General features: G+C 40.6%; 1 protein-coding gene across 2 annotated transcripts in view; it reads right to left on the bottom strand.

The window, feature by feature from the left end:
* Nucleotides 1–26,375, bottom strand: part of apbb1ip (amyloid beta (A4) precursor protein-binding, family B, member 1 interacting protein) — a 138,319-nt gene that overhangs the window by 61,756 nt on the left and 50,188 nt on the right. Inside the window, exons 1-5 of one of the 2 annotated variants that reach the window (XM_073054689.1) lie at nucleotides 23,581–23,777; nucleotides 21,853–21,936; nucleotides 17,352–17,442; nucleotides 7,934–8,232; nucleotides 1,348–1,425 (exon numbers count right to left, since the gene is read on the bottom strand). In XM_073054689.1, the coding sequence (XP_072910790.1) occupies nucleotides 1,348–1,425; nucleotides 7,934–8,232; nucleotides 17,352–17,442; nucleotides 21,853–21,936 (552 nt within the window). In that variant the 5' untranslated portion in view covers nucleotides 23,581–23,777. Of the gene's footprint in view, nucleotides 1–1,347; nucleotides 1,426–7,933; nucleotides 8,233–17,351; nucleotides 17,443–21,852; nucleotides 21,937–23,580; nucleotides 23,778–26,375 lie in introns of those variants that run through there. The other variant, XM_073054690.1, reaches the window with a different exon arrangement.

The following is a 26,375-nucleotide window of genomic DNA, read 5'->3' as shown; positions in this document are numbered from 1 at the left end:
CACTTGCCCCATCACTGAACTGTTCCCACAAACAATGGACTCACTTTCAAGGACTCTTCGTCTCATGTCCTTGATATTTATTGCTTATTTATTATTATTATTATTATTATTATTATTAATAATTTTTTCTTTTGTATTTGCAGTTTGTTGTCTTTTGCACATTAGTTGTTTGTCCATCATGATGAGTGTGGTATTTCATTACTTCTATTATTCTTCTTGGATTTGCTGAGTATGCCCACAAGAAAATGAATCTCAGGGTTGTATATGGTGGCATATATGTACTTCGATTATAAATTTACTTTGAGCTTTGAAATTGCAGCATTTCACCCCAGAAGGGGCAAAGGAGACTTACATTGGTGAGGTTATTCTAGTGGGGGAATAGTCCATGTTACACTGGAGTACTTCCGATGTACATTGTTGAAGGTAGTTACCCAGTGCTTCTGGGATGTTTGTGGTTGGATCAGCTCTAACTCAACTGGCATGAAGTGCACTTGATTAGTTGGAGCACTGGTCTACACGGGGAATCGCGACAAACAGAGAAGTAATCAATGGAGAATTGGGCAGTATGAAAGCAATCAGTGTTAAGCTGGCTCTTTAGTCCAATACAACACTCAAATGCCTGAAGGGGAGACCTGTTCCATTCACCCTCGACCAAAGCTAGAGGCTGAATTGGAAAGACTCGTCCAGGTAAAGAAATACAGTATCCAAGCAAGTTCATGATAAAGAAATAGCCATTTAAAGAGAGCAAATTTATAATGCTCCATTTGGAATTAACTATATTATCTGAATGAAAACAAGCTGTCAAATCATTCAGTTCTTTGTACATTTAAGTTAAAAAACTGCCAGATTATGTAATCATGAAAAGATGTTATAAATTCATCAGGCTCACTTCTCTGTACTTTATAGAAGGGAATGTTTATTTTTATACTGTCAATAATTTATCTTTGTTGTTGGTGGTTCTAGAACAATTGTAATTAGAACCCTTACTTTTTTGGCAGTCTATGAATAAGAGAAATTGTTGATTTGAGAATATTAATTCTGATTTGCGGAATTTACCAAGGGCTGACCTATCAGTGATGCTACAGCCCTCATCTCCATCCAGGAGCATCCCAGAACAAACACAAGAGGATAGCTGACTATTTTGGTGGGTGGAGTATTTGGGTAAAACTTGCTAACTTGTCATGGGGCTCCATGGAGGTCTTTATGAAGCAATCACGTGATGCCGATGAACCTTTTGATGTTTAACATTTTGCAGTTTGGCAGGGTGTGATTTAGCCTTAATGACCTCCAGGTTTCTGTCCAAGTACTATATCTTTTTTTAAAAAATCTTTTTAGTATTCTACTGACCTTTTTAACCTTTGCTTCTTTCAACTTTTCCAAAGCCAGTTTAATCTTGTCATTTTTTTCCTTGGCCTTTTGTTCTTCCTGCAAAATGAAAGATGAATAATAGAAAAGGCTACTGAATTCAACATGAAAATTGCCCATCAGAAATATTTCTTTCTCAGGTATGTGGTTGTTTTAGTTTAGTATATTTTTGCCCCCAAGGCATTAAGGCAACTAAAATCCTTGTTTTCTAGTCAGATGGTGAAACCTCCACAGTTTCACTTCTGTCTCCTGAAAATATCTTCCCCTGAGGAGGAAATGGGCAAACCAGGAAGAACAATCATTGTGTGCCCATTGGATGTTTTTTAATAAGGCTTGAAGGTCCTTCAACATGGTGTGAGGAAGGGGACCGACTTACACACACACACGCTGCTCAATATCCCGACTTCACCCACCATCATTACATTAAAAGGTACAGTTTTAAGCACCATATGCACAAAATAGCACATTGTTAATTCACTGTAAAAATAGAACACTACCTTGACTGAGAATAATCTGATGATTTAGAGCTGACCACACGGAACAATCTTGCAATTAACTCTGACACATGCGGTCAAATGTATTTGCAAAATTGCTGATTTTGATTCTAATTCTAGTGTAAACATTAACGACTAGAAATTATGTTGGATAGCTCATAATCGTAGGAAGCACGCAATAGTTTTAAAGTGCAAAATCAATTGTGGGAAGTGATCAGCACCTGTGTGTGTGAAGTGAATTTTTTATTGGCCTTATGTGCAGTAATTTGCATGTAAGTATATCTGACATTTTGGCCGCAATATCTCTGAAGAAACTACGTGAGCCCAGATGGAAAAGGCAACTCCAATTAGGAGGAGGAGCATCTGCTCAGCTGCAAGTTAAAGGATAGTAGTTCTGTGAGGGAATTTGTTGTGAATGATGACTAGTGGAAGCCCCTTCAATGTGCCACGTGCCTCTGACCTTGCTCCTGCTCTCTTCAGGGTTGGTAGATGATTGTTTTTTTCTGATGGAACTCCAAATGGTGGGCTGATTGATCATCATTGGAGAAGTGGGCTACTTGCTCTAATATCTGGTGCACCACATGTCAAGGTAGCCGGCGGTGCTGTAGTGGCATTGGCATTGGTCTTTAAGGCAAGTGGTCCAGTGTTTGAGTGCTTCTTATGTTGGCTTGAGTGTTGAGCTAACAACTGGCCTTGTGAAAAACAGGCAGAGTGCTAAAGCAATGGCAGGGTTGCCTCCCATTGTGCCACAAGGCGTGGAGAGGAACGAGAACAACACATGCCAAGAAGTTGCTTCTATTTCATGATATGAGATCACATGTATTAATTTTGAAACTGCACATAGTTAGCATGCATTTCTGAGCCAGAGGTCCTAGACTAATGACATCTGCACACATGATTCCTTGTGTGCATTATGTGCAGGAAATTTCCTTTCCCATAACTCCAGAAAAAATCTTAGCTTGTGTTCCTGCCCAGTGCCAATTTATCATGTGTGGTAAGCCTAAATATTTAGGATTATAAATTCTAGAGCAGACATTTTCTCTTCTCCGGCCTCCCGTTGGGCAGAAGATACAAAAGCATGGAAGCCCCTACCACCAGGCTCATGGGCATCTTCTAGCCCAGGGATTCCCAGCCTTGCGTCCACAGATCCTCTTGGTTATTAGTAGGGGCGCATCACATAAAAAAGTTTGGAAACTTCTGTTCTGGACAAATTTAAATACTAAAGCACTGGAAACTGGTCTACATGGATTATGGTCTTCATCTGTTTATAGTTTTTTAAGCAGGCATATCAAAGACTGTCCATCAACAGTAATTCTGTCTGTGCCTCCCCATCCTGACATTGCAGTTTGACTGCTCAGCTCGTCTAATCTCAGTGCAATGCTTGTTGCAAAGCAGACAGCGGTCACTGCATGAAGACTAATAACCTTTCACCGCTGGTTTCCAGAAGATGTAACTGCGCAGTGTGATTGTGTGTGGCTGCCCCTTAACAGCAAGCTACCACTGGAAAACATCGAAATCCAGAGGATATTTAACAATTGATTAAGATTGCAGTGGGATTCTTGTCATTGGAAATTAATTTGGCAGAACTCTCCTCCACTCAAATTACCTAAAGGAGCAACATTGGTCACTTATTTGTAGGCAAGGATAGTGACCTCCAAATACAGTGATCCCAATTCTATAAAGCATTCAGAGTTAAAAAGCAATGAAATTCCCTTCATCTTTACTACCTAATTTATACCACCCAACACTATATTGTGTGCCACCTATCATATCTCCACAGATAACAGAACCTTTTACTACCTTGGTTCTTGTCTCTAAGACTTTTACTCTTGACAAAAAGCTCTTCACATTTTATCTAAAATCATAATATAATTACATAACTTCCATCAAATTTCTATTTCCCAACTCTTTTACTCTGACTAAACACATTCTCATTTATTCAATTATTTTTAATTTTATACAAAGAAGTGCCTTGAAGCATTCTACATCAGACTATATAAATAAACAGAAGGCTTAAAATGTCAAAGCAGCTTTCCCTTGATACAACTAAATATAGGCACTGGAAAATTGTACAATGCAGTTAATTTCCTCAATTCATAGCAGTGAATGTAACACACCAGCAGTCTCCTGTATTTGCTGTGGCTGCGTTTCCATGGATGTGATCATTGTGGTTTGAGTTCATTTCATAGAATCGTAGAGACGGAGGCCATTTGACCCATTATGTCAAGCTACTCTTTGAAAGAGCTACCAATTCATCCCAATCTCCTGTGGTTTCCTCACAGTACTTTCTGAATTTGCTTCATGGCCCTTTGTTCCGTATTACAGGCAGTTCATGCTTCTGAAAAGGTTCTGTTCCTGGCAACAATCTGCAACCAGATTTCTCGTAAGTCTCTGACCCTGTAAGAAACGTCCATCCTCTACTGCCACCTATATCATATTACTCTACATACACTTGCTCCAATTCTTTAATTCTAATGTACGTTCATCCTAACACTACCCATAATTAAACTAATGGAATATGTACTGTCTCCAATCATTAATAAATATCATGAAACATTTCATTATTACCACTATCTTGAAAACTTCTTTAAAAACGTATGGGAGAAATTGTATGAAGTCAGATTTCCATTAGTCAAGTTATCTGTAACCTTGGGCGTTCCAATATTTGCCTCTTTTTCTTTTACTTATTATCTTAGATAGTCACCCTCTGGTTACCAACTCACCAGGCAGTAGATCGCTTCTTCCTCTTTTATGATTTTGGACAATTCTGTCAAATTATACCTTCTCTGCAACAGCAGAACACTTTTACTTATTTCTGGACACTGTGTGTTGGTATAATCATTGTTCCCTTGTATCATTTGAGAAAATTTCCTCTACATCTTCTGAAAGTGCTTGATATATTTAGATAAGGATGCCCAAGAGTATGATGTGTTTGGTAAACAGAGAGAAGCTACTCCTCCAGCAATGCTTTAAGCACCAAGGGAAGCAAAGAGTAAAGTTCACTCCAGAGGTCAATTCATAAGGTATTTTCTGTACCTGATAAAGTCATTGAGTCATAGAGAAGTACACCACAGAAACAGGCCCTTCGGCCCACGTTGTCCATGCTGAAGCCACTTAAACTGCCTGCTCCCATCAAGATGCACTGGGACCATAGCCCTCCATATCCCTACTATCAATGTATCTTTCCAAACTTCTCTTCAACATTGAAATTGAGTTTGTATGCACCACTTGTGCTGGCAGCTCGTTCCACGCTCTCACAACCCTCTGAGTGAAGAAATTTCCCCTCATGTTCCCCTTACGTTTTTCACATTTCACCCTTAACCAATGACCTCTGGTTGTAATCCCACACAATCTCAGTGGAAAAAGCCAGAATGCATTTACCCTATCTATACCCCTCATAATTTTTTATACCTCTGTCAAATCTCCTCTCAATCTTTTACATTCTAAGGAATAAAGTCTTAACCTATTCAATCTTCCCTTAAAGTTCAGGTCCACTAGACCCAGCAACATCCTTTAAATTTTCTCTGTTCTCTTTCAAACTTGTTAATATCTTTCCTGTAGGTAGGTGACCAAATCAGCACACAATACTTCAAATTAGGCCTCACCAACGTCTTACACAACCTCAACACAACATCCCAACTCCTGTACTCAGTACTTTGATTTATGAAGACCAATGTGCCAAAAGCTTTCTTTACCACCCTGTCTACCTCTGTTGCCACTTTCACCTGTATTCCCAGATCCCTTTGTTCTAGCACACTCCTCAGTGGCCTACTACTCAGTGTGTAAGACCTACCCTGTTTGATCCTATAAAGTGCAAAACCTCACACAAGTCTGCATTAAATTCCATCTGCCATTTTTCAGTCCATTTTTCCAGTTGATGCAGAACACTCTGCAAGCCATGATAACTTTCCTTGAAAAACTCTATAAAATTGGTTAGACATGACCTACCACACACAAATGCTGACTATTCTTAATCAGTCCATATCTATCCAAATACTTACCGGTATATATTTGGTCCCTTAGAATACCTTCCAATAACTTTCTCACAACTGGTGTCAAACTCACCAGCCTATAATTTCCTGGCTTAAATTTAGAGCTTTCTTTTAGACAGGGCAACAACATTGGCTAATCTCCAATCCTCTAGCATGTCTCCTATCAGTAAGGACGATGTATACATCTCTGCCAGGGCCCCAGCAATTTCTGCACTTGCCTCCTGTAGGTGACCTTATTAGACTCTGGGGATTTATCCACCCTGATTTGCCTCAGAATAGCAAACACCTCCTCCTCTGTAATCTGTACAGGGTCCATGAGGTTGATGCCTCTTTGCCTCACCTCTATTGAATCTGTATTCATGTCCTGAGTAAATACAGATGAATAAAAAAATTTAAGATCTCCCCCATGTATTTTGGCTCCACGTGTGGATTACTATTCTGATCTTCTGGAGGACCAGCTTTGTTCATTGCAATCTTTTTGTTCTTAACATATGTGTAGAATCCCTTAGGATTCTCCTCCAGCTTGTCTGCTTGAGCTACTTCATGCCTTCTTTTGACCTTTTTGATTTCTTTCTGAGTTGTTCTCTTGCATTTCTTATACTCCATAAGCTCCTCATTTGTTCTACCCTCCCGTACCTGCTACGTACCTCCTTTTTCTCTTAACTGCTGCCTCAATATCTCTAGAAAACCAAAGTTCTCTACACTTGTTATATTTACCATTAATTCTGACAGGCCCACAGAAGCATTGTCATCTAAAAATGTTGCTTTTGAAGGCCTCAAATAGCCACTGAGTGTATGTTTGTGGTCTTTTGCAGCTGCGGCCCATCCACTTCAAGATTTGTTGTGTTGTGTATTCAGGATGTTGTAATGTGTGGTTATTTGAATTACCTTTGTCCCCTTGTCATCTTGAAGCAGTCTGGCCATTTTCTTCCGACGTCTCTCGCTAACGAGGCATTTTTGCCCACAGAACTGCTACTGACTGATATTTTTTTTTGTTTGTTTTGTGAACTCTGGAGACTGTTGTGTGTGAAAATCCCAAGAGATCAGCAGTTTCTGAGATACTCAAACCACCCTGTCTGGCACCAACAATCATTCCATGGTCAAAGTCACTTAGATCACATTTCTTCCCCATTCTGATGTTTGAACTGAACCTCTTTACCATGTTTGCATGCTTTTATGTATTGAGTTACTACCACACGCGATAGACTAATTAGATACTTGCATTAAAGAGCAGGCCTAGAGGTGCACCTAATTAAGAAACCATTGAGTGCATAATTAAAATATGGGAAAGAAACATATTTACAGCAAAAGCAGGGATGATTACAAACTCATTGTATAAAAAGTTATGGGAATAGAAACAAGAAACCAAGAAGATGGGACTAAAAATGTTGCTTTCCAAGGAACCGACAGGGACATGATGGATCAAATTACCTTCTTCTGTGTTCAATCATTAGCAAGCCTTTTTCTGCTTTACAAGACAATAAAGGTCTTGCAGTGACTACATAATGTCATTGTGCTTTCTTTATAGTAACTATCATGGATTACATTATTAACTGACAGCAATAATAGAATGAACCTTTGACTTAAGTAATCAAATATTTGTGAGACTTGTTCTGGAGACTTGTTTCTATCAGCAGTAATGCTGGAACTTTGTTGTCAGCGATTATTCCAAATACAGATACAGCGTGGTCATCAAAACTTGCTGCACTCAATCTATGGCAAAGAAATTCATACTGTTTTCCTCATTTCTAATTTTAATTTCTCAAACCAGTTTCTTCCTCTTTTCTTATCTCAGTTTCTCAATTTGTTCCTTATGCAGGATGTTGGTTTCATAGGCACAGACACCCTTCTGTGAATGTCTTCAAATAGATTTGTTAGAGCCACGCAGTGTACAGAAACAAGCTCTTCAGTCCACCATATCCTTTCTAACTTTTGCACCCACTTATACCATTCCTATTTACTTGCAGTGGTTTTATAGCCTTCTATGCTCAGGACATTCACATGTAAATGTAACTCTGGACAGTAAATTTCAAAACTTTCAATATTTTTCCCCAGAAGACCAAAATGTTACTGAATTCTTACCTCTGTTAATGGCTCTGAAGGTTCTGGAGGGGGTGGCAATGGATCAGGCAGAGAAACAGAAGGGGCTGGGGGAAAGAAGTCCACAGGGGGTGGTGGTAAATCATGACTAGATGGCTCAGTGTGTCTGACTGGTGGCTTTGGCGGTCCTTTTGAATGGGAATTTGGAATATTTGGTGTCACGGCTAGTGCTGGTGAAGGTTCAGTTTTAGTGGCAGTGGCTTTCTCTGCCTCATCGATCCCTTGCATCAAGTCTGCCATTAAAGCATCAAAGTCGGTTTCTTCCAGTGATTTGAGAGACTCTAATGGAACAAGGAATAAAAGGAGCAACATGAAAATCCAAAGGACCAAATTCTGGAGAGGAATAAATAGTGCGTTTGCTTACTCTCCTGTCACTGCGGACCTTTGAACTTTGCCTTTCGGGATGATCTGAAATGTACTCTGCTTGTCAGATGTGAAATGAATCTTAGTGGAATTAATAAAGCAGTTTTTTAATGTGAAGGGCTTCCTTTACATTAGGGCTGCTGATTCAATGATTCTGTACTCAGTTCAATTCTGGATGAGGCACAACACAAAACTATTTCAAATTACTCTGGCTGAATGGTTTTTATGAAGTATAAGTCAAAGCTGACGAACATAACCCAATCTGAAAACTCAGAGCATAGCCGAAATTAGTTTTGGATCCATTCTAATAACTGAGGTGAAACTGTCAGAATCTATAAGAACTCCAGAAGTAACTGGCTGCTTTGTTCAATTTAGCTTAGGCTAGCAACTTAGCTATGTTGAAGACCCAACAGTCAAATGAAGAACCTACCTGTATTCTCAGATCTCCTCACGAGTGGTTCTGCATTCTTCAGCAGTTCTCAGATAAAGCTCTTATAGTCATAAAATCATATAGTCACACAGCATGGGTATAGGCCCTCTGCCTACCCAGTCAGTGTTGACCATCAAACTCCCAGTTCAATTTCATTTACCCCATATCCCCATTAACTCCCCATGGTTTCTATCACTCACCTACACATTAGGGTCAATGTTCAGTGGACAATTAACCTACCAATCTACATGTATTTTTGGTATGTGGGAGGATGATGGAAGAAACCTACACTAAGGCATGATAACTGCTTTTGAAAGAACACGTCCAGAGAAGCAAATGGACTGGGAAAGCTCCTTCTAATTCAACAGCAGTGGTGAGAGCCTCTGTTAGCTGTGGTAATGACCAACACTGCTGGATCTGAAACTGGATAAACAGTACATTAACTGCATTGAAAAATAATGCCTTCTGTGCAATTATATTGCCTGAAATGTCTGATAATATCTTTAACCATTTAGGTTGTGTATTCACTGCTAACATAATCCCAGAATATATGCATACATCAGGAATTCAATTGTCTAGCTCATTTGCAATCTCAGGCACACCACAATCTATAAATAGGGGGGATGATGTTGAAGAGGAAAGCAATTTTCATTAACAAGATAATATCACTGGGATTGACTGGTGATTGTAGCTGTGATCAATATAACAATGGAGTTTACTCAGGTATCAGTGAAGGCTGTATGTCAAGGTTTACTGACAGCATCATGCACTTTGGTGAAAGGAATAGGGGTATAGGCTATTTTCTGAGTTGGGAGTGAATTCAGAAATCATTCGTGCAAAGGGACTTGGAAGCCCAAATGCAGGAGTCCCTAAAGGTTAACTTGCAAGTTGAGTTGGGTCAGTAGTAAGGAAGGCAAATACAGTGTTAGCTTTATCGGGTATTGGTTAGACTGCATTTGGAGTATTGAGACCAGTTTTGGGCCCTTATCTAAGAAAGGATGTGCCAGCATTGGATAGACCAGAGGATGTTCACAAGAATGATCCTGGAAATGAAAGGGTTAAAGGATAAGAAGCATTTGTTGGCTCTGCACCCGTACACACTGGAGCTTAGAAGAATGAACCCTACTGAATATTGAAAGGACTAGACAGAGTGGATGTAGAGAGGAAACACAAGGAAATCTGCAGATGCTGGAAATTCAAACAACAACACAAAATGCTGGTGGAACACAGCAGGCCAGGCAGCATCTATAGGGAGAAGCACTGTCGACGTGTCGGGCCGAGACCCTTCGTTAGTCCTGATGTTTCCAATAGTGAGGGAGTCTGGCACCAAAGGGCACAACTTCAGAGTACAAGAATATCCCTTTAGATCAGAGATAAGGAGAAATTCTTTTGGCCAGATGACGTTGAATCTGTAAAACTCATTACCACAGAAGGCTGTAGAGGCCAAGTCATAGGGTATATTTAAAACAGAGTTGATAGGTTCTTGATTAGCTCGAGTATTAAAGGTTACAGGGAGAAGGCAGGAGAATGAGAGGGAAAATAAACTGGCAGAGCAGACTTGATAGGCTGAATAGCCTGGCTTCTCCTATTATGGTTATCAAGGTAGGTTGCACATTAGATAGTGTCAATGAGAACAGTGATTTGTAAAGGAGACTTTGGTTTTAGTAGCTGATGGAGTGTAACGTGGGGAAGCAAGAAGCTATCTTCCTCAGGCTAGGTTTAATTAATCAATCTATTTTCTACGTAGTGATGTGTTAAATAGAGGGAAGGAAGCTTTAGGGAATACTTGACCAGCAAAATCGAGATGCTGATAAATTGAATGGCTTCATCAACTGACCCACCTCTTGCAATTTGTTGGGTATTTGTAGCCTACTGCTAGCTCTGTTAAAATTGGGAGTGGGTGAGTTTGAGGCAGCACGCAAAAATTGCTGGAGGAACTCAGCAGGTCAGGCAGCATCTGTGGAGGGAAAGAAGTTGTTGATATTGACAGGCTGAAATCAGCATGAAAGGTTGCTCGATGGTGGAGCGGGCCAAGGTTTAAAAACAGCTCGGAAACTTCCAGCTTTCTTTCGGCCGCCTGAAATCAATGCAGGGCCAATAAAAAGAAAGAATTAAGTGGAGCTTACATTTGTTGGAGTGGGCCAGTGTTTGAGTGGCTGGCCTCAGCTCAACAGGCTTGGGCAAGGACAGGTTCTAAGTACGTAAACAGGAAAGCTTCTAGCAAGTTTTGTTTTCTGTTGGTAAGTAGCTACTGTGCTGAGAATGGATCCGGAGGTAGTGATACGTTCCTTGTGTGAGATGTGAGAAATCTGGGAGACCTCCACTTTCCATGATACTCTCGGAGCCTGGCTCTGTGCTGAGAAGGGAAACCAGGAGAAAAGGAGTGCAGTAGTGATAGGGATTCCATAACTAGAGGAGCAGGAAGCAGATTCTGTGGATGTTGCTTCCCAGGTGCCAGGGCCAGGGATGTCTCGGATCAAGTCCTTAGTAATCTAAAGGAGGAAGTTGAACAGCAGGAAGTTGTGGTACATTTTGGTACCAACAATACAGGCAGGAAACAGGAGGAGGTCCTAAAGAAAGAATACAGGGAGTCAGGCAGTAAGCTGAAAAGCAGGACCTCCAGGGTAGTAATCTTTGGGTTGTTGCCTGTGCCACATGCCAGTGAGGTTAAGAACAGGATGATGCAGCGGATGAATGCGTGCCTGAGGAATTGGTGCAGCGGTCAGAGTTGCAGATTTCTGGATCATTGGGACCTCTTCTGAGATATGACCTGCACACAAAGGTTGGGTTACACTGTAAGTGAGGGGGACTGATAGCCACGCGGCCACATTTGCTAGAGCTGTTGGGAAGGGGTTCAGCTAATTTGGCAGGGGAATTGACAGCAGAATGATGGGGCTGAGGATGATGCAGTTGACATACAACTAGATGCAGTCCAGTGAGGCTGTGAGGAGAACAGGCAGATGACAGGGCAAAATTGCAGTCAGTGGGATGAGTTAAAGTGTAACAGGAGGCCAAAGTCGAAAAAGAGTGATGAATACAGGACTGAAGGTGTTATATCTGAATGCATGCTGAATGCAGAATAAGGTAGATGATCTTGTAGCTCAGTTTGAGATTGGCAGGCATGATGTTGTGGGCATCACTGAGTCATGGCATCCTAGAATATATATTTTATCAAAACCACAGGCAGGTAGGCAAAGGGGTTATAGTGCCCCTATCCGTAAAAAATGAAATCAAATCCTTGGATGGAGGTGACATAGGATCGGAAGATGCAGAATCCTTGTGGTTAGAGTTAAGAAACTGCAAGGTAAAACAACCCTTATGACAGTTATATACAGGCCTCAGAACAGTAGACAGGATGTGGGCTACAAGTCACAATGGGAGACAGAAAATGCACGTAAAAATGGCAATGTTTTTAGGAGCCGAATATGAGGCTGCTTAACAAGATAAGAACCCATGGTATTACAGGAAAGGTATTAGGATAAATAGAAGATTGACAGGCAGGAGGCAAAGAGTGGGAACAAAAGGGGCTTTTTCTGGTTAGCTGCCAGTGACTAGTGGTGTTCTGCAAGAGCCAGTGTTGAGAGTGCTTCTTTTCACATTGTATGTCAATGACTTAGATGAAGGATTTGATGGGTTTGTGGCTACATTTGCAGATAAAACGAAGGTCGGTGGAGAGGCAGGTAGTGTTGTGGAAACACAGTGTCTGCAGAAGGAGCTTTGGTGTGGACTATTTTTTAAATGGAGAAAAAATTTAAATTAAAAAAATCAGAGGTGCCAGAGGGACTTGGAAGTCCTCGTGCAGGATCTGTAAAGCTTAACTTCAGGTTGAGTTGGTGGTAAGGAAGGCAAATGCAATGTCTGCGTCCATTTCGAGAAGAAGACTAGAATATAAAAGCAAGTATGTAATGCAGAGGCTTTGTAAGGCATTGGTTGGACCAAACGGATTATTGTGAGCAGTTTTGGGCCCCTCTAAGAAAAGGAATGCTGCCATTGGAGAGGGTCCAGAGGAGGTTCACGCGAATAATCCCAGGCATGAAAGAGTTAACATATGAGGGGCATTTGATGGCTGTGGTCCTGTACTCATTGGAGTTTAGTTGAATGAAGGGGAAATCTCATTGAAACCTATTTAATTTTGGAAGGTCTGGATAAAGTGGATGTGGAAAGGATGTTTCCTATAGCAGGTGAGTATAGGACCAGAAGGCACAGTCGCAGAATTGAGGGCTGCCCATTTAGACCAGAGATGATGAAAACTTTTTTTAGCCAGAGCGTAATGAATCTGTGGAATTCATTGCCACAGATGGCTGTGCAGGCGAAGTCACTAGGTACAGTATATATAAGGAGGAGATGGATAGGTTCTAGAATAATCTGGGAGTCATAGGTTACAGGAGTAGGCTAGAGAATGGGGTGCAGCAACACTCATGTGTCAGTGAGGAATTGGAAGGGAATTAATAGCATTGGGAAAGAAATGTTTTCATAGCCAAATACTCCTTCACACAAGGAATCTGAAGTTGTTTTTTTGTTAGATCAATCTTCAACAGAAAAGGAAATTTATATTTCTGCTATTACATCGGAGATATATCATTTCTGTTCTGCCAATGCATCAATCTTTATGTCCTTGAGAAACCACAGAGGAGAATTTTTGATTCTTTGAAAAAAAAAGATGTAAGGAAAAGTTAAAGTACTGCATCTGATTTCTTTGCAACTGCACATCATGCACAGAGCATACAAACATGCAATTGTGTATCGACTGTGTCAGAAAACATAACAAATGGTAGAGAAGGTAAAATGAAAGCTGTTTATCTGAGTGGATGTGGAATTTATTACAAGCTAGATGAATTGAGGGCAGAAATAGGTACAATCCAATAACTTTAGAAAATGTGATTTTAAAGTGATCAGATTTGGTAGATAAATATTTCAGGGTGTTTAACTTTTAGAAGGGACGGGAAAAATGGAAATTGAAGAAGAGTAGCACGTATGATCAGGCAACAGAGAAAAGGCTCCTAACTTTGAATGAAGTAGTCTGGATGGAACCAAGAAACAGCAATAAAAAAAGAAAATACTACTTTTTTATAGCGGCATTGTAACCCTTTTCCTTTCATCTACTACTATTGTATCTTAATTTCTCTTGTTTAGAAAATGTATCGACCTCTGTTGTGAATGATTCAGCAACTTAGCCTCTGCATCCACCTTGGCTACAACATTTCCAAGATTCATTACCGTCTGGACATTTTTTCTTCCCTCTTGCTCCTAAGTTCTAACCTCTTATTTTGCCACTGTGACCCCTGGATCAATGGTCCATGGCTGGGGAAGTATCATCTCAACATCTACCTGCCGAGTTTAGAATTGAGATTATTCCTTAATTCTCATTCTTCTACCTCTAATTTTCTAAATGTAGGAAGGGCAGAAAACCTGAAGAATATAGTGAAGAACAATGCACCTAGTGAGGGCAAAAATAAGAATAACCATTTGACAAAAATACTGATATTGTAGGAATGAATGTGATCCAAAGTTCTGACTGTGGATACATTGGTTATCTTCCAAAATTCCATAGACTCAAATTGTTCCAAATGATCAGGGCATAGCAAATGTAACCCACTATTTAAGAGGCAGAGAGAATGATAAGGAAAATGCTGTAGTATAGTAATAAGTAAAAGGGAAAGGGAGACTTAGCATCAACTAGAGTTAATGAAAGGGAAATCATGTTTGACAAATCTACCACTGATTTTCAAGGTTGTAACTAACCAAATAGCTAAAGGAAAACCAAAGGTATGGGGTCATTTGAATTTCTTTTTGGTACCATGTATGATATTTAAGCATATTTAGATCACTTAGAATAAGGATCCTGTACTTGCAACTAACTGTACCATTAGTTAAGGTTCACTAATGGACAAAGTCATTTTCAGGTTAGAATGCTGGAGACCCATGCTAAGACCTTGGCTTTTCACGATCTTTGTGAATGATTTAGAGGAGGACACCAAACGTAATATTGCCAGATTTATTGATGATAAAATGCTGGATGACAAGATGAGAAAAGAGAAGGTTGCGGAGAGGACTTATTTAGGCTAGGAGAATTGTTGAGGAAATGTTAAATAGGATATGTCTTGGAAAATGTGATCTCATTTGATTAAAAAACTAGGAATGTGGCTTATTTTAAAGTGATGTTACTGCTTTGAGAAACCTGAGAGTCTTTGTACATGAGTCACTGAATGTTGACCTGCAGGTACAGCAAACAATGAGAAAGACATTATGCTTGTCTTTATTGTAAGAAGATTTGAGCATTAGAGTAAAGAGATCTTAGGTGACAAGGTTAACAAAGGGATGATGCTACCTCAAGCTGGAGAATCTAGAATCAGAAGTCATTGACTCAAAATAAGATGATGGTCATTCAGGACAGAGGTGAGAATAGATTTCTTCAGAGAACAGCACATTTTGGCAATTCTCTGTGAAAGAGAGCTGTGGAGTCTGAGTGTAGTTAATGAAGATTGATATTCTTAGATAGAATGGGAATTGAAGGATAAAAGTAGGAGGCCTACTTTTGAGAGTACAGAGTTTGTATGTTCCTGTCAGAATAAAAGGCAAGGATAACAGTTTTGGGCAACCTTGGTTTTTGAGATGTATGAGTTCCTGGTTAAAGAAAAGAAGGAGGTGTATAGCAGGTATATGCAGGATGGAAAATATGATGTACTCGAGAAGAATAAGAAATGCAAGAGAACACTTAAGAAAGGGATCAGGAGGGCTAAAAGAAGACTAATGCTCTAGCAGACAAGGTGAAGGAGGATTCTAAGGCTGCTACAGATACTGTATGTTAAGAGCTAAAGGATATTAAGGAACACAATTGGTCCTCTGGAGTGGTAATCTATGCATGGAGTTGAAAGAGATGGATTTTTTTGGATTTCAATTTACTTGAGAGACGGACACAGAGTCTACAGATGTGAGGTAATGCAGCAGCCTGACAAGGTGTTCCTTTGGACACTGGGGAGCTAGTGTAGAAACTGCAGGGGCCCTAGCAGAGATATTTAAAACATCCTTAACCACTGGTGAGATGCTGAAGGATTGGAGGATAGCTGATGTTGTTCCATTGTTTAAGAAAGGCTCTAAGAGTAAACCAGGAAATTAAAGGCTGGTGAGCCTGCTATCAGGAGTGGGAAAGTTATTGGATGGTATTCTAAGGGACCAGATATGTAAGTACTTAGATAGACAGGGACTGATTAGGGATAGTCAACATGGCTTTGTGCACGGTAAGTTGTGTCTAACCAATCTTACAGAGCTTTTTGAATGAAGTTACCAGGAATGTTGATAAAGGCAAGGCAGTGGATGTTGTCTACATGGAGTAAGCAAGGTCCTTGACAAGGTCAAGATCATTCAGTCGCTTGTCATTCAAGTTGAGATAGTAAATTGGATTAGAAATTGGCTTCATAGAAGAAGTCAGAGAGTAGTTGTAGATGGTTGCTGCTCTGACTGGAGGCCTGTGACCAGTGGTGTGCCACAGGAATTGGCGCTGGGTCCATAGCTGTTTGTCATCTATATCAATGATCTGATGATAATGTGGTTAACTGGTTCAGCAAATTTGCGGATGACACCAAGATTGGGGGTGTGATGGGCAGCAAGGTAGGCTATCAAACCCTGCAGTGGGATCTGGACCAGCTGGAAAAATGGCAGATGGAACTTAATGCAACTGTGCTGCACTTTGGGAGGAGCAACTAGGATAGGTCTTACACGGTGAGTGATAGGGCACTGATGAGTGTGGCAGAATAGAGGGATCTGCAAACACACATCCATAATGCTTTGAAAGCAGATAGGGTGTTAAAGAAAGCTTTTGGCATATTGTCTTTCATAAATCAAAATACTGAGTACAGAAGTTGGGATGTTATGCTGAAATTGTATAAGACATTGGTGAGGCCTAATTTGGAGTATCGTGTTTAGTTTAGCTCATCTATCTGCAGGAAAGATGTATATCAGACTGACAGAGTACAGAGAAAATTTACAAGGATATTACTGGGATTTGAGCTCCATTTGAGGGAAAGTTTATTCTATAGAACATAGAGAATTGAGGGCAGATATGATAGGGATATACAAAATTAAGAGGGGTATAGATAGATTAAATGCAAGCAGACATTTTCCACTGAAGTTGGGTGAGTCTACAACTAGAGGTCATGAGTTTAGGATGAAAGGTGAAAAGTTTAAAAGGAACATGAGAGGGAACTTCTTCACTTGGAGGACGGTGAATTGCCAGTGCAAGTGGTGGATACGGGGTCAGTTTCAACATGTAAGAGTAATTTGGATAGGCACAGGAATGGAAGGGTCATGGACGGCTGTAGGATTAGGCAGATTAGTGGTTTGGCACAGACTAGTTTCTGAGCTGTAGTGTTCTATGACTCTATGACTCTTTTCCTTCTGTTCTAATATCATTCAGATGTAATTGACATTTACAGTATAGGTAACTAGAAACAGCAAAGGCCTAGAATCAAAAATGATGTTCCTAAAAATGAACAAGCTAGCATTAGAGAAAGCAGAAGCCAAGAATAAGAAGTGGCACTGAAACGGCTAACCCTCCTGGATAATCAGTGTTTAATGCACTTCTGGTTGCATTGTTTAATATGTTCTTACCATTTACATCCGTAAAGCCAATGGAGAAGTTGAACTCTGTGTTCTGATTGGGTTTAATGGGTTCAGGTGGATTATCATCCACCCCCAGACTCTGTAAGAAAATTTGAAAAGCAAGCAGTTTATTTTTTTTAATCACACAACACCACCAAAAATGGTATATTGAATACACCATTTTTTCTAATGTTAGACTGATTAACATTTGGGCCTTTTAAATAATAGCAACACACACAAAATGGTGGAGGAAGGGGACCTCAGCAGGCCAGGCAGCACCTATGGAAAAGAGTACAATCGGCGTATCCGGGTCCATTTTGTGTGTGTTGCTTGGATTTCCAACATCCACAGATTTTCCCTTGTATGCTGTTGAGTGATATATTGCTCACAATGTATGAACTTCTTTGATGCCTTCAGTATTAGTCTTAACCACACCATTAAAAGGAGCAAACAGAAATATGAACAGCTTAACGTTTGTGCTTCTATCTAAACAGTTTAAACAAAATTTAGGATTGATTACAATAATTCTCACTTTGTTCTTTATAGTTACTTTCCTTTGGGCTGATAATGTTTTGTTATTGTTTTTAGCTGTTTTAGCTGCATAAATCACCTTGGGGAATGTACTCTGATAGTATTTAGGCTAACAAGTTAGCAGTACTCAAGGTCTAGTCCTGGCCAGCTCACCAGTGGAAAACTGGCTGTAATCAATGCATGGTTGACAGCAGTGCAGATCTGAGGAGCCTGTGTAGGAGTGTACCATGTGAGAAATCGAAACCCAGGGTTATGGTTACTTGGAAACATGAGGTGGGCTGGACTAACTTGCAGGTTGACAAGCAGCACTCCAACTAACTCTGAGTCCTCTTTCTCCCCACTGCTTCCAAAGCATTTATTATAAATGCACCTTTTCCTTACACTTTTAGGGTGTGCTGATAAGCCTGCCTGTAAAAGTGACCAAATGCCAGGATGTGCCTTGACTGATAGACTGCAGTAGACTGCATGCATGTTGCCCAAAAGTGATCTGTAATTGACAGAGAGCTCTGATGTCTGAATGAAATATGACCTCTCTATAATGATGCCCATTTCAGGATCCTCCTGTGGGGATCATATTGTGTGGGGCGCTTCCAGTTTTCAGTGGGTGTGGATGTCACCTGCCTTTAATCCATTGCCACTCTGTTCTTAGCAGGTCAGGAAGCATCTATGGGAAGGAGTAAACAGATGAGGTAAAGAGTAATCCAGTTCTGATGAGGGGCCTTGGCCCAAAACAACGACTCTTTACTCTTCCCCATAGATGCTGCCTGGCCTGCTAACTTCCTCCAGCATTTTGTGTGTGTTGGTTTAGATCTACAGCATCTGCAAGTTTTCTCGTGTTTGTGATATCACTCTGTTCTTGCTTGGTGACAGGATGCAGGTGAGGTGCTGGGGAGAATGGGGTAGATGGGCAAGTGTTGGAGTGGGAAATGAGGAACAAGAGATAATGTCACAGCCCAGAATGCTAATCCAGTACTGGAGTAAATGAATATTCTGGTTTATACTGCCTACTGCAGCAATATGTTGAAAGCCTGATCAGATGGTATTTAGAATTAAACTAATTGCTCTTATCAGTGACTTAATTTTGAAATTGGAAATGAAAGACAAACTTTATTGTAATTTGTAGATTAAATAATCGCGCACGGTTTGAATTGAAAATCAAATTTCAATTAATTTGTTGGTTACTTCAGGCTGCCTTGTGCTCATTCTAAGTTATTTAAAGATCGGACCCTTTGGTTCCATTGAGGAGGAACGGAAGATGGCTAAGCACCTGATGCACCATCAATAACTCTCGGAGACAGGAAGTGAACGATAGGCTTTTATTAGCAGCAAAAAGGGAGCACGACATCTCGGAGACTGAGGGAGGAGCAGTGCTCCAATCGCCTTTATACAGGGGTCTGTGGGAGGAGCCACAGGAGCAGTCAGCAGAGGGGCGTGTCCAGACAGGTATATGTAGTTTACCACAGCACCATGTTACAGGTTTTATTTTTCTTTGCCTATTATGCTATGGAGCCTTGTCAAGTTTTACACAAGGACACTCTAAACAGATGTGTAATAAAACTATTGAAATAGCCCGATGCACTCAGCTGACTGAGGCAATAGGGGAGCACAATGCAGCATTGAGTATTTCTGCTTTTTCTCCAGTCCTGCGGAAGGGTTTTGGCCCGAAACGTCAATAGTACTCTTGTCCATAGACATTGCCTGGCCTGCTGAGCCTCTCCAGTATTTTGTGTGTGTTGCCTGGATTTCCAGCAGCTGCAGTTTTACTCTTGTTTCTGAGTGTCTAAGTGGGGACTGCTGATTCTGATGTAGCCTGCGGCTTTGCACTTCCTCACCTCCAGCGACAGTGTTGTTCAACTATTAGTCTCATTATTGGTTCAGGTTTCCCAGCGTACTCGGTCAGTGATTCAATTAACTTTAAACAAGAGAATGAGCTCACCTTTGCTGCTTCATTTCACTCTATCCTGTTAATTTCTCTGAAGTCAAATGAATTAAAATGTGACTTCATAGCTTTTTTTTCTGAGAAGTAAATAGTTGATCACTTTGCACTAAAGCAGACTTTTGTTTTGCTCTAAGTCATATATGTCAAACTCAAGGCCCGCGGGCCAAATCCGGCCCACGGTGGAATTATCTTTGGCCCCCGAGATAATATCTAATTACTATTAAAGCTGGCCCCAGTAATCGAAGCGCCTATGTCATATGATATGGCTAATGCTGAGTTGATTCAGGTACCAGGTTTTCAGGGTTTTTAGTGTTTATTCGGCAGTCTTGCTCGGCAGTCTTCTTCATAAGAAACGGAATTTGTAAAGTGAAACACTTTGTAGTTATAGCAGAGACTGAGACACATGAGAGCAGGCTGAAAAAACGGAGGCAACGAAAGCTGCGTTCGCACGCGTCCGACTGATCCGGCCCGCATGAAGCTGCATTTTGCTCAATCCGGCCCGTGACCTAAAATGAGTTTGACACCCCTGCAAGTGAACTTCTTTAGTAAAAGATGTATAAACTTCATGTTTTACTTATGTATTTTAATGCGACTGGTCCTTAAATAATGCTACGTGCATGTGACACTACTGCAAGTTAAGTTTTTCATTACACCTGTGCATCATGTACTTGTTCCTATGACAATAAGCTCAAATTTGCATTTGACTTTGATGTTACGCACATTTAATTATTCAGCACCTCCAAAACCTGTGCTTACCATCCCTTTTGGAGGGACAATAGATGTGTGCATTTTTCGTACCAAGTTCTCTGTCCAATTCAATGAGTTTGCTTATACAATCAATACTGACAACTGACTGTACACTGTCTGCAACGTTCATTCTATTCACTTCAGTGGAACTGATTTTCAGAGACAGAGAGCAATGAACTGTCATGTCATATGGTGCACCAAACGTATGAATTTCTGGACAATGTTCACCTTTCTATCATCATCAAAATCCATTGATTCCCTTCTTATCCTTGAGGGAATACCTTCACTACCAGCTCTCTAAGAGTTTGAGAAAGGTCACTACCAACTGCTTAAGCATTCCAAGCAAAAGCCTTACCTCAGGAATGATTTTTGTTGAATTACAAGGATAAATTTGTAAATATTTCCACTGGTTGTGAGTTATTGCATTGAACTACAGGACAATGGAGATGACCTGAGTACTCCCAAAGCATCTCCTTACTGCCACTGTCCTCATGGATATAAATGATATCTGGAGACCTGCATATTTTCAGAATCTGTCCTAAAACAATTTTTTTTTCTTTTCTGTCTGACAATGGAATGATTGGGGAGGGTGGAAGAAGCTTAATCTGAATCATACAAACCTCAAGGACTGACTGAAATGCTCAGTAATTATTTTTATGTAGTGAGTCTATGGACAAAGTGTTGGATATTAATGGACTGAATGTAAATATTCTGATGCAATGCATAAGGAAGCTGGGACAACTCAATGGGTCAGGCAGCATCCATGGGGGAAAGTGCACAGTCAATGTTTCAGGAACATTCATCAGGACAGTCTGAAGAAAATGGAAAATAATTTCTCTAAGGAATAACAGCCACCTAATATAATTCAAGTCTCCATTAGGACTGATGAAGAGTCTCGGCCTGAAACGCTGACAGTTTACTCCTCTCCATCGATGCTGCCTGGCCTGCTGAGTTCCTCAGAATTTTGCCTCTTGCTATAACGTTTATCTGTTTGCTCCTTTTAATGGTGTGGTTAAGATTAATACTGAAGGCATCAAAGAAGTTCATACATTGTGAGCAATATGTCACATGAACTCTTCTATTTCTTTTTTCCTGCTTGCTTCAAAATTTAAACCATTTTCCTACGAAGAGGACATCTCTTTGAGGATTATCTTGTCTTCATGTTCAAGCAAAACATAAACACTTCAATGAAATATTTCTCTCCTCAATGCTGGACTCTTCCTGCTGCTCTCCGATCACTTGTACTTGGTTTTGTCGTTTGCTAATGTAAAGAACAAATAAAGTACAGCTAACCTGTGTCAGCAAGTCCATCTCTCCCAGGAGATTGCTGAACATGGCATCGATGTCATCGCTGGCGTTACCTCCTCCGGGCTCCATCTGTAAAGGAATGAAGCAGACATTGATATATGGAGCTAAATGTATTGCATGAAATAGAAAATTCACACATAGGGCCACCATTGCGGTCATGATTGTGACTGCCACCATTTGAAATCATTGCTTTGAGAGACTGATTGTGGTTTGGGAAAAGTACGCTGATGAGGAAATCTAAGAGAACTGCATTTGAATTGCACCTGGATTACCCAGACGCTGAAGACTGGGCCAAATGATGGATTAACACAGAGGGGTGTCATCTGTCAGCCAGACATGGTGGACCACCTGCTGTATGCCTCTATGAGAAGTCAAGAGTTGCTATTACTGACCCTTCAATGATTGCTGGCTATTGGTGAGAGAGCAACCTGCAATCAGGAAGCCTGGACTGATCTTCATGATCCTGAAAGCTAGAATGGCCACTGGCTTTCAGGGTTGTGGGGAAGGTGACTGATTGAGGTCAGAAGGTTGAAAGCATTCTTTATGCCATGGTCCAATACCATTAAGCAAGGGGTCCGTGGACCCCAGGCTGGGAAACCCTGCTTTAGACTATTTTCCAAAAGAAGCAATTATCCTGTGGAGCCAGCAGCTCCAGCTTTGCCTTCAAGTCTTCCAACCCTTGCCAAACGCAGAGAGCTGCAGGAAGATGCAAATTCTCTTCCCAGTTTTGCTGTAGGACCCCAACTTGAAGTTCTCATATTCCACCTTTCCATAATGGGAAACTGGGTATGAGAAGCAAGACTGTTTACCCCACCCCATCAGGGAAGAAGCTGCACAGCATCCAAGCCAGGACCACCAGATTCAAAAACAGTTACTTCCCCCCCAAACAGTCAGGCTGATCAACACCCCCACCCACCATCACTACATACACATCACCTAGCATATTTGTATGTGCATACAATCAGTCTATTGATATAACTGTTACTTGTACTGTACATTGTGCTTAATAGGATTGCTTTTTATTAAGTTCTTTGTGTTTATTTTCTTTGTTGCATCAGATCCAGAGTAACAATCTTGGATCTTGAACCTTCAATCTTGCATTTTCTGGCTTTCTTTCAGATTTCCAGCAGCCTCAGTATTTTGCTTTAGTTCATTAAAGCATGCTGATGGTTGGGATGTCACCGTGAGGCGATAAAATAAAAAAATGACCATAAATTAGAAAATTAACTGTGGCCCAGTTGCAATGAAGTTGTGCACAGGAGCAGGGTCGAGAAATGATGAATTGGCTCATCTCTTCTGTCAAAGGCAAGTGGTCTTCAGGACTGCAGTGAAAGAAGTGTGTGATACCTAGGTAATAATTCAGGTCATCTATGAAATCTACAGATAGCTGAACTGAACACAAGAGCTGAAGGCATTCAAAGGAGTTTTAATTTTACAGTTCTATTTGTACTCCGCCCTTACCTTTATCCTGTTGTTACCTATATCAACATGGTTCTTTTAAGCGTTTTGTGCATGTATAAGAAAGGAGATGAAAAAGCAAAAAGATATATAGCATAGCTTCTTTGTAAAAATAACTTTCTTGACATTTGACACCTGAGGGAAACTGTAGACAAACAGTGTCTGAGTATGACTCTTGATTACAGCCAGGAATCTATATTTCATTGGTAAATAAAAGCAGAAAGCAGCAGTAAAAGGGAAAAAAAATAGTCTCACCTTCCGATGCAGTTCAGTAATTATTCACGGTCACATCACAGAATTGGTATGAGGTGCCGGTTTCAATGGTAAAAGTTCGAGAGCAGTTTGAGAAACGGCAATTTAATGCGCATTTCTCCAGCAGTTTGCACTGTTTAGTTTAGGTAAACACAATTTGCTGAAGCTACTGCATTTCTTCCAGTGAGATGACAAGCCAGGGCTTGGGTAAAGAATGTAACATCAGAACTCAGGCAGGCTGGAACTACTGCCGTGTTCCAACAAGCAGGCGTGAAAAATACCTTCTGCACAGAGGATGAGTACAAAGTGTTTCATTTCAGTGTGGTTTAGTGATTGTATTAGGATCATCATTTATACATGTTACAGCAGGCAATGCCTTGGCTTTGTTCTCTTTACTAAGCAAGTGGATTAAATGTAATAATGTAAATGAGGAAATGGGAGAACTAAAAGTGTCATGTCAGAAGTTGGGTGTATTTAAACCTGAATTAAGTTTACATCAATTTTGAAATAGCATTGTTAAGTAATAATTCACTTATATTTCAGAGGTATCACAGGTCTCATTTCAATTTCCACTCCTTCCTTTTCCCAGACTTCCTTTCTGAATTGCATGTGGTTATGTACTCTTGCAAAATCAGAGGTCAGTTACATCACTATTATCCAGCCCACAATGGTCATAAGACAAACTGCAGGAATAGAATTAAGTTACTCAGCCCATTGAGTCTGCCCCACTATCCCATCATGGTTAATTTATTAACCCTCTCAATCCCATTCTCCTGCCTTCTTCCCATCAGAGACGGGCTCTGTCGTGGGCAAAGTACTGGAGAGTATGACATCGGTAGCAGAGCGAAGGGCGCTGAGTAGGCTACGGTCAATTATGGATAACTCTGAACATCCTCTACATAGCACCATCCAGAGACAGAGGAGCAGTTTCAGCGACAGGTTACTATCGATGCAATGCTCCTCAGACAGGATGAAGAGATCAATACTCCCCAATGCTATTCGGCTTTACAATTCAACCGCCAGGAGTAAGATATGTTAAAGTACCGGGGTTAGGACTCAATGTATTTAAGCAAACTACTTAAGAACTTTTTAAAAGCTATTATTAATGCTTTTTGAGAGGGTGATTTTAGATGCATATCATATTTTTACTGTTAAGTATTGTATGTAATTAGTTTTGCTACAATAAGTGTATGGGACATTGGGAAAAATGTTGAATTTCCCCATGGGGATGAATAAAGTATCTATCTATCTATCTATCTATCTATCTATCTATCTATCTAAAGGAGTTCGAGAGGAGATTTAACTAGAAGTTTTGAGATTGTGTCAGTCCTAAATAAAAGATGAAGGCAGAAGCCATTTCCCTTAGTTATGAAATCAAGATTAGTAGAGAGAGCATTGGAAGCTGAGAGTCAAAGTACATAAAATTGTGAGAGGCTTAAATAGGGTAAGACCTTCAGAGTCTTTTCCCCAGGATGACGTCAGTACAGGAAGCTGGGTGATGAGATCAACACAGAACACCAATGAATCAATGAGCATGGATCAGAACATAGGACTGTGTCATAAGCACGAGAAATTCTCCACAGGGGCAAACATAAAACCCTGGAGGAACTCAGCAGGTTAGGCAGGATCTATGGAGAGGAATGGAAAGTCAATGTTTTGGGCCAGGACCCAAAATCATTAGGATTGGAAAGGATGTGAGAAGAAGCATAAATAAGAAGGGGGGGAAAGGGGGGGGGGAGTGAAAATAGAAGCCAGCAAGTGATAGATTACAGATTAAATGGATCATAATTTGTTCAGTGCGTTCCGGGAAGATTTCTCAAGCAATATGTTGAAGACTGTAATAAAGAGGGTGTAAAATTTGAACTCCGCCAGGTAGGGTAAGTGGCTGATGTATCAGTGGGGAAGTACGTTGGAACCAGTGACCATAATTCTATTAGCTTCAAGATAGTTATAATAACAGGTAGAACTGAAATTAGGTCTTAAATTGGGGGAAGGCTAATTTTGCTGGTATCAGACTAGAACTTTCAAATGTTACTTTGAAGCTGTTTCCAGGTAAAGCAATGTCTGTCAGGTGGTGAGTTTTTATCAGTGAGAAGAGTTCAGACCCAGCCTGTACTTGTTAGAGTGAAGGGCAAGTCTTGCCAGGTTAGGGAACCCAGGTAGATGAGGGATATTAAAGGTCCTGCATCCAGCACCCAGGTACATAACCCAAGCTCGTATAGAAGTTTATGTCCAAGGACAATATTAGGCTCTCGGGCTTTGAAAATAACCTCCATTGTGCCGGTTGTTCAGATGTTCTGGCTGCAGGATTTGGCAGAATTTTATGTGTGACGTACATACAGATTGGCTACATTTGGAGAGGAGGCCCTGCGTGACATCTACACATAATGGAAACATGCAGAATAATGCAGATTTCAGCAGCAAACCTTTGCAAAGCAAAAAAAAAACACAAAATGTTGGCAGAACTCAGCAGGCCAGACAGCATCTATGGGAGGAGGTAGTGACGACGTTATGGGCCGAAACCCTTCATCAGGAGATCAGATAAAACTCCTGTGAAATTGAACTTCCATGAGTAACTGACACTGTTTGCTATTTGCCAAATATTTGCTAAACATGCCGCTTGTAGTTTTGGAAAGCCTAATGTTTAGCAGCAGGAATTGTCACCATCTTCGCTACTTAAATGTATCATTAGTTATTCACAGGTGAATGATTGGAGAAGGTCGCTTGTAAGGTGGTGATGCTTTTCAGCATGTGGCTGATACAGGAGTTACAGAATATACTGAAAGTCAGGTCACGTG

Source organism: Hemitrygon akajei, chromosome 8 (assembly GCF_048418815.1).
Source record: "Hemitrygon akajei chromosome 8, sHemAka1.3, whole genome shotgun sequence".
Classification (NCBI taxonomy): domain Eukaryota; kingdom Metazoa; phylum Chordata; class Chondrichthyes; order Myliobatiformes; family Dasyatidae; genus Hemitrygon; species Hemitrygon akajei.
This window is presented reverse-complemented; position numbering and strand designations above follow the sequence as displayed.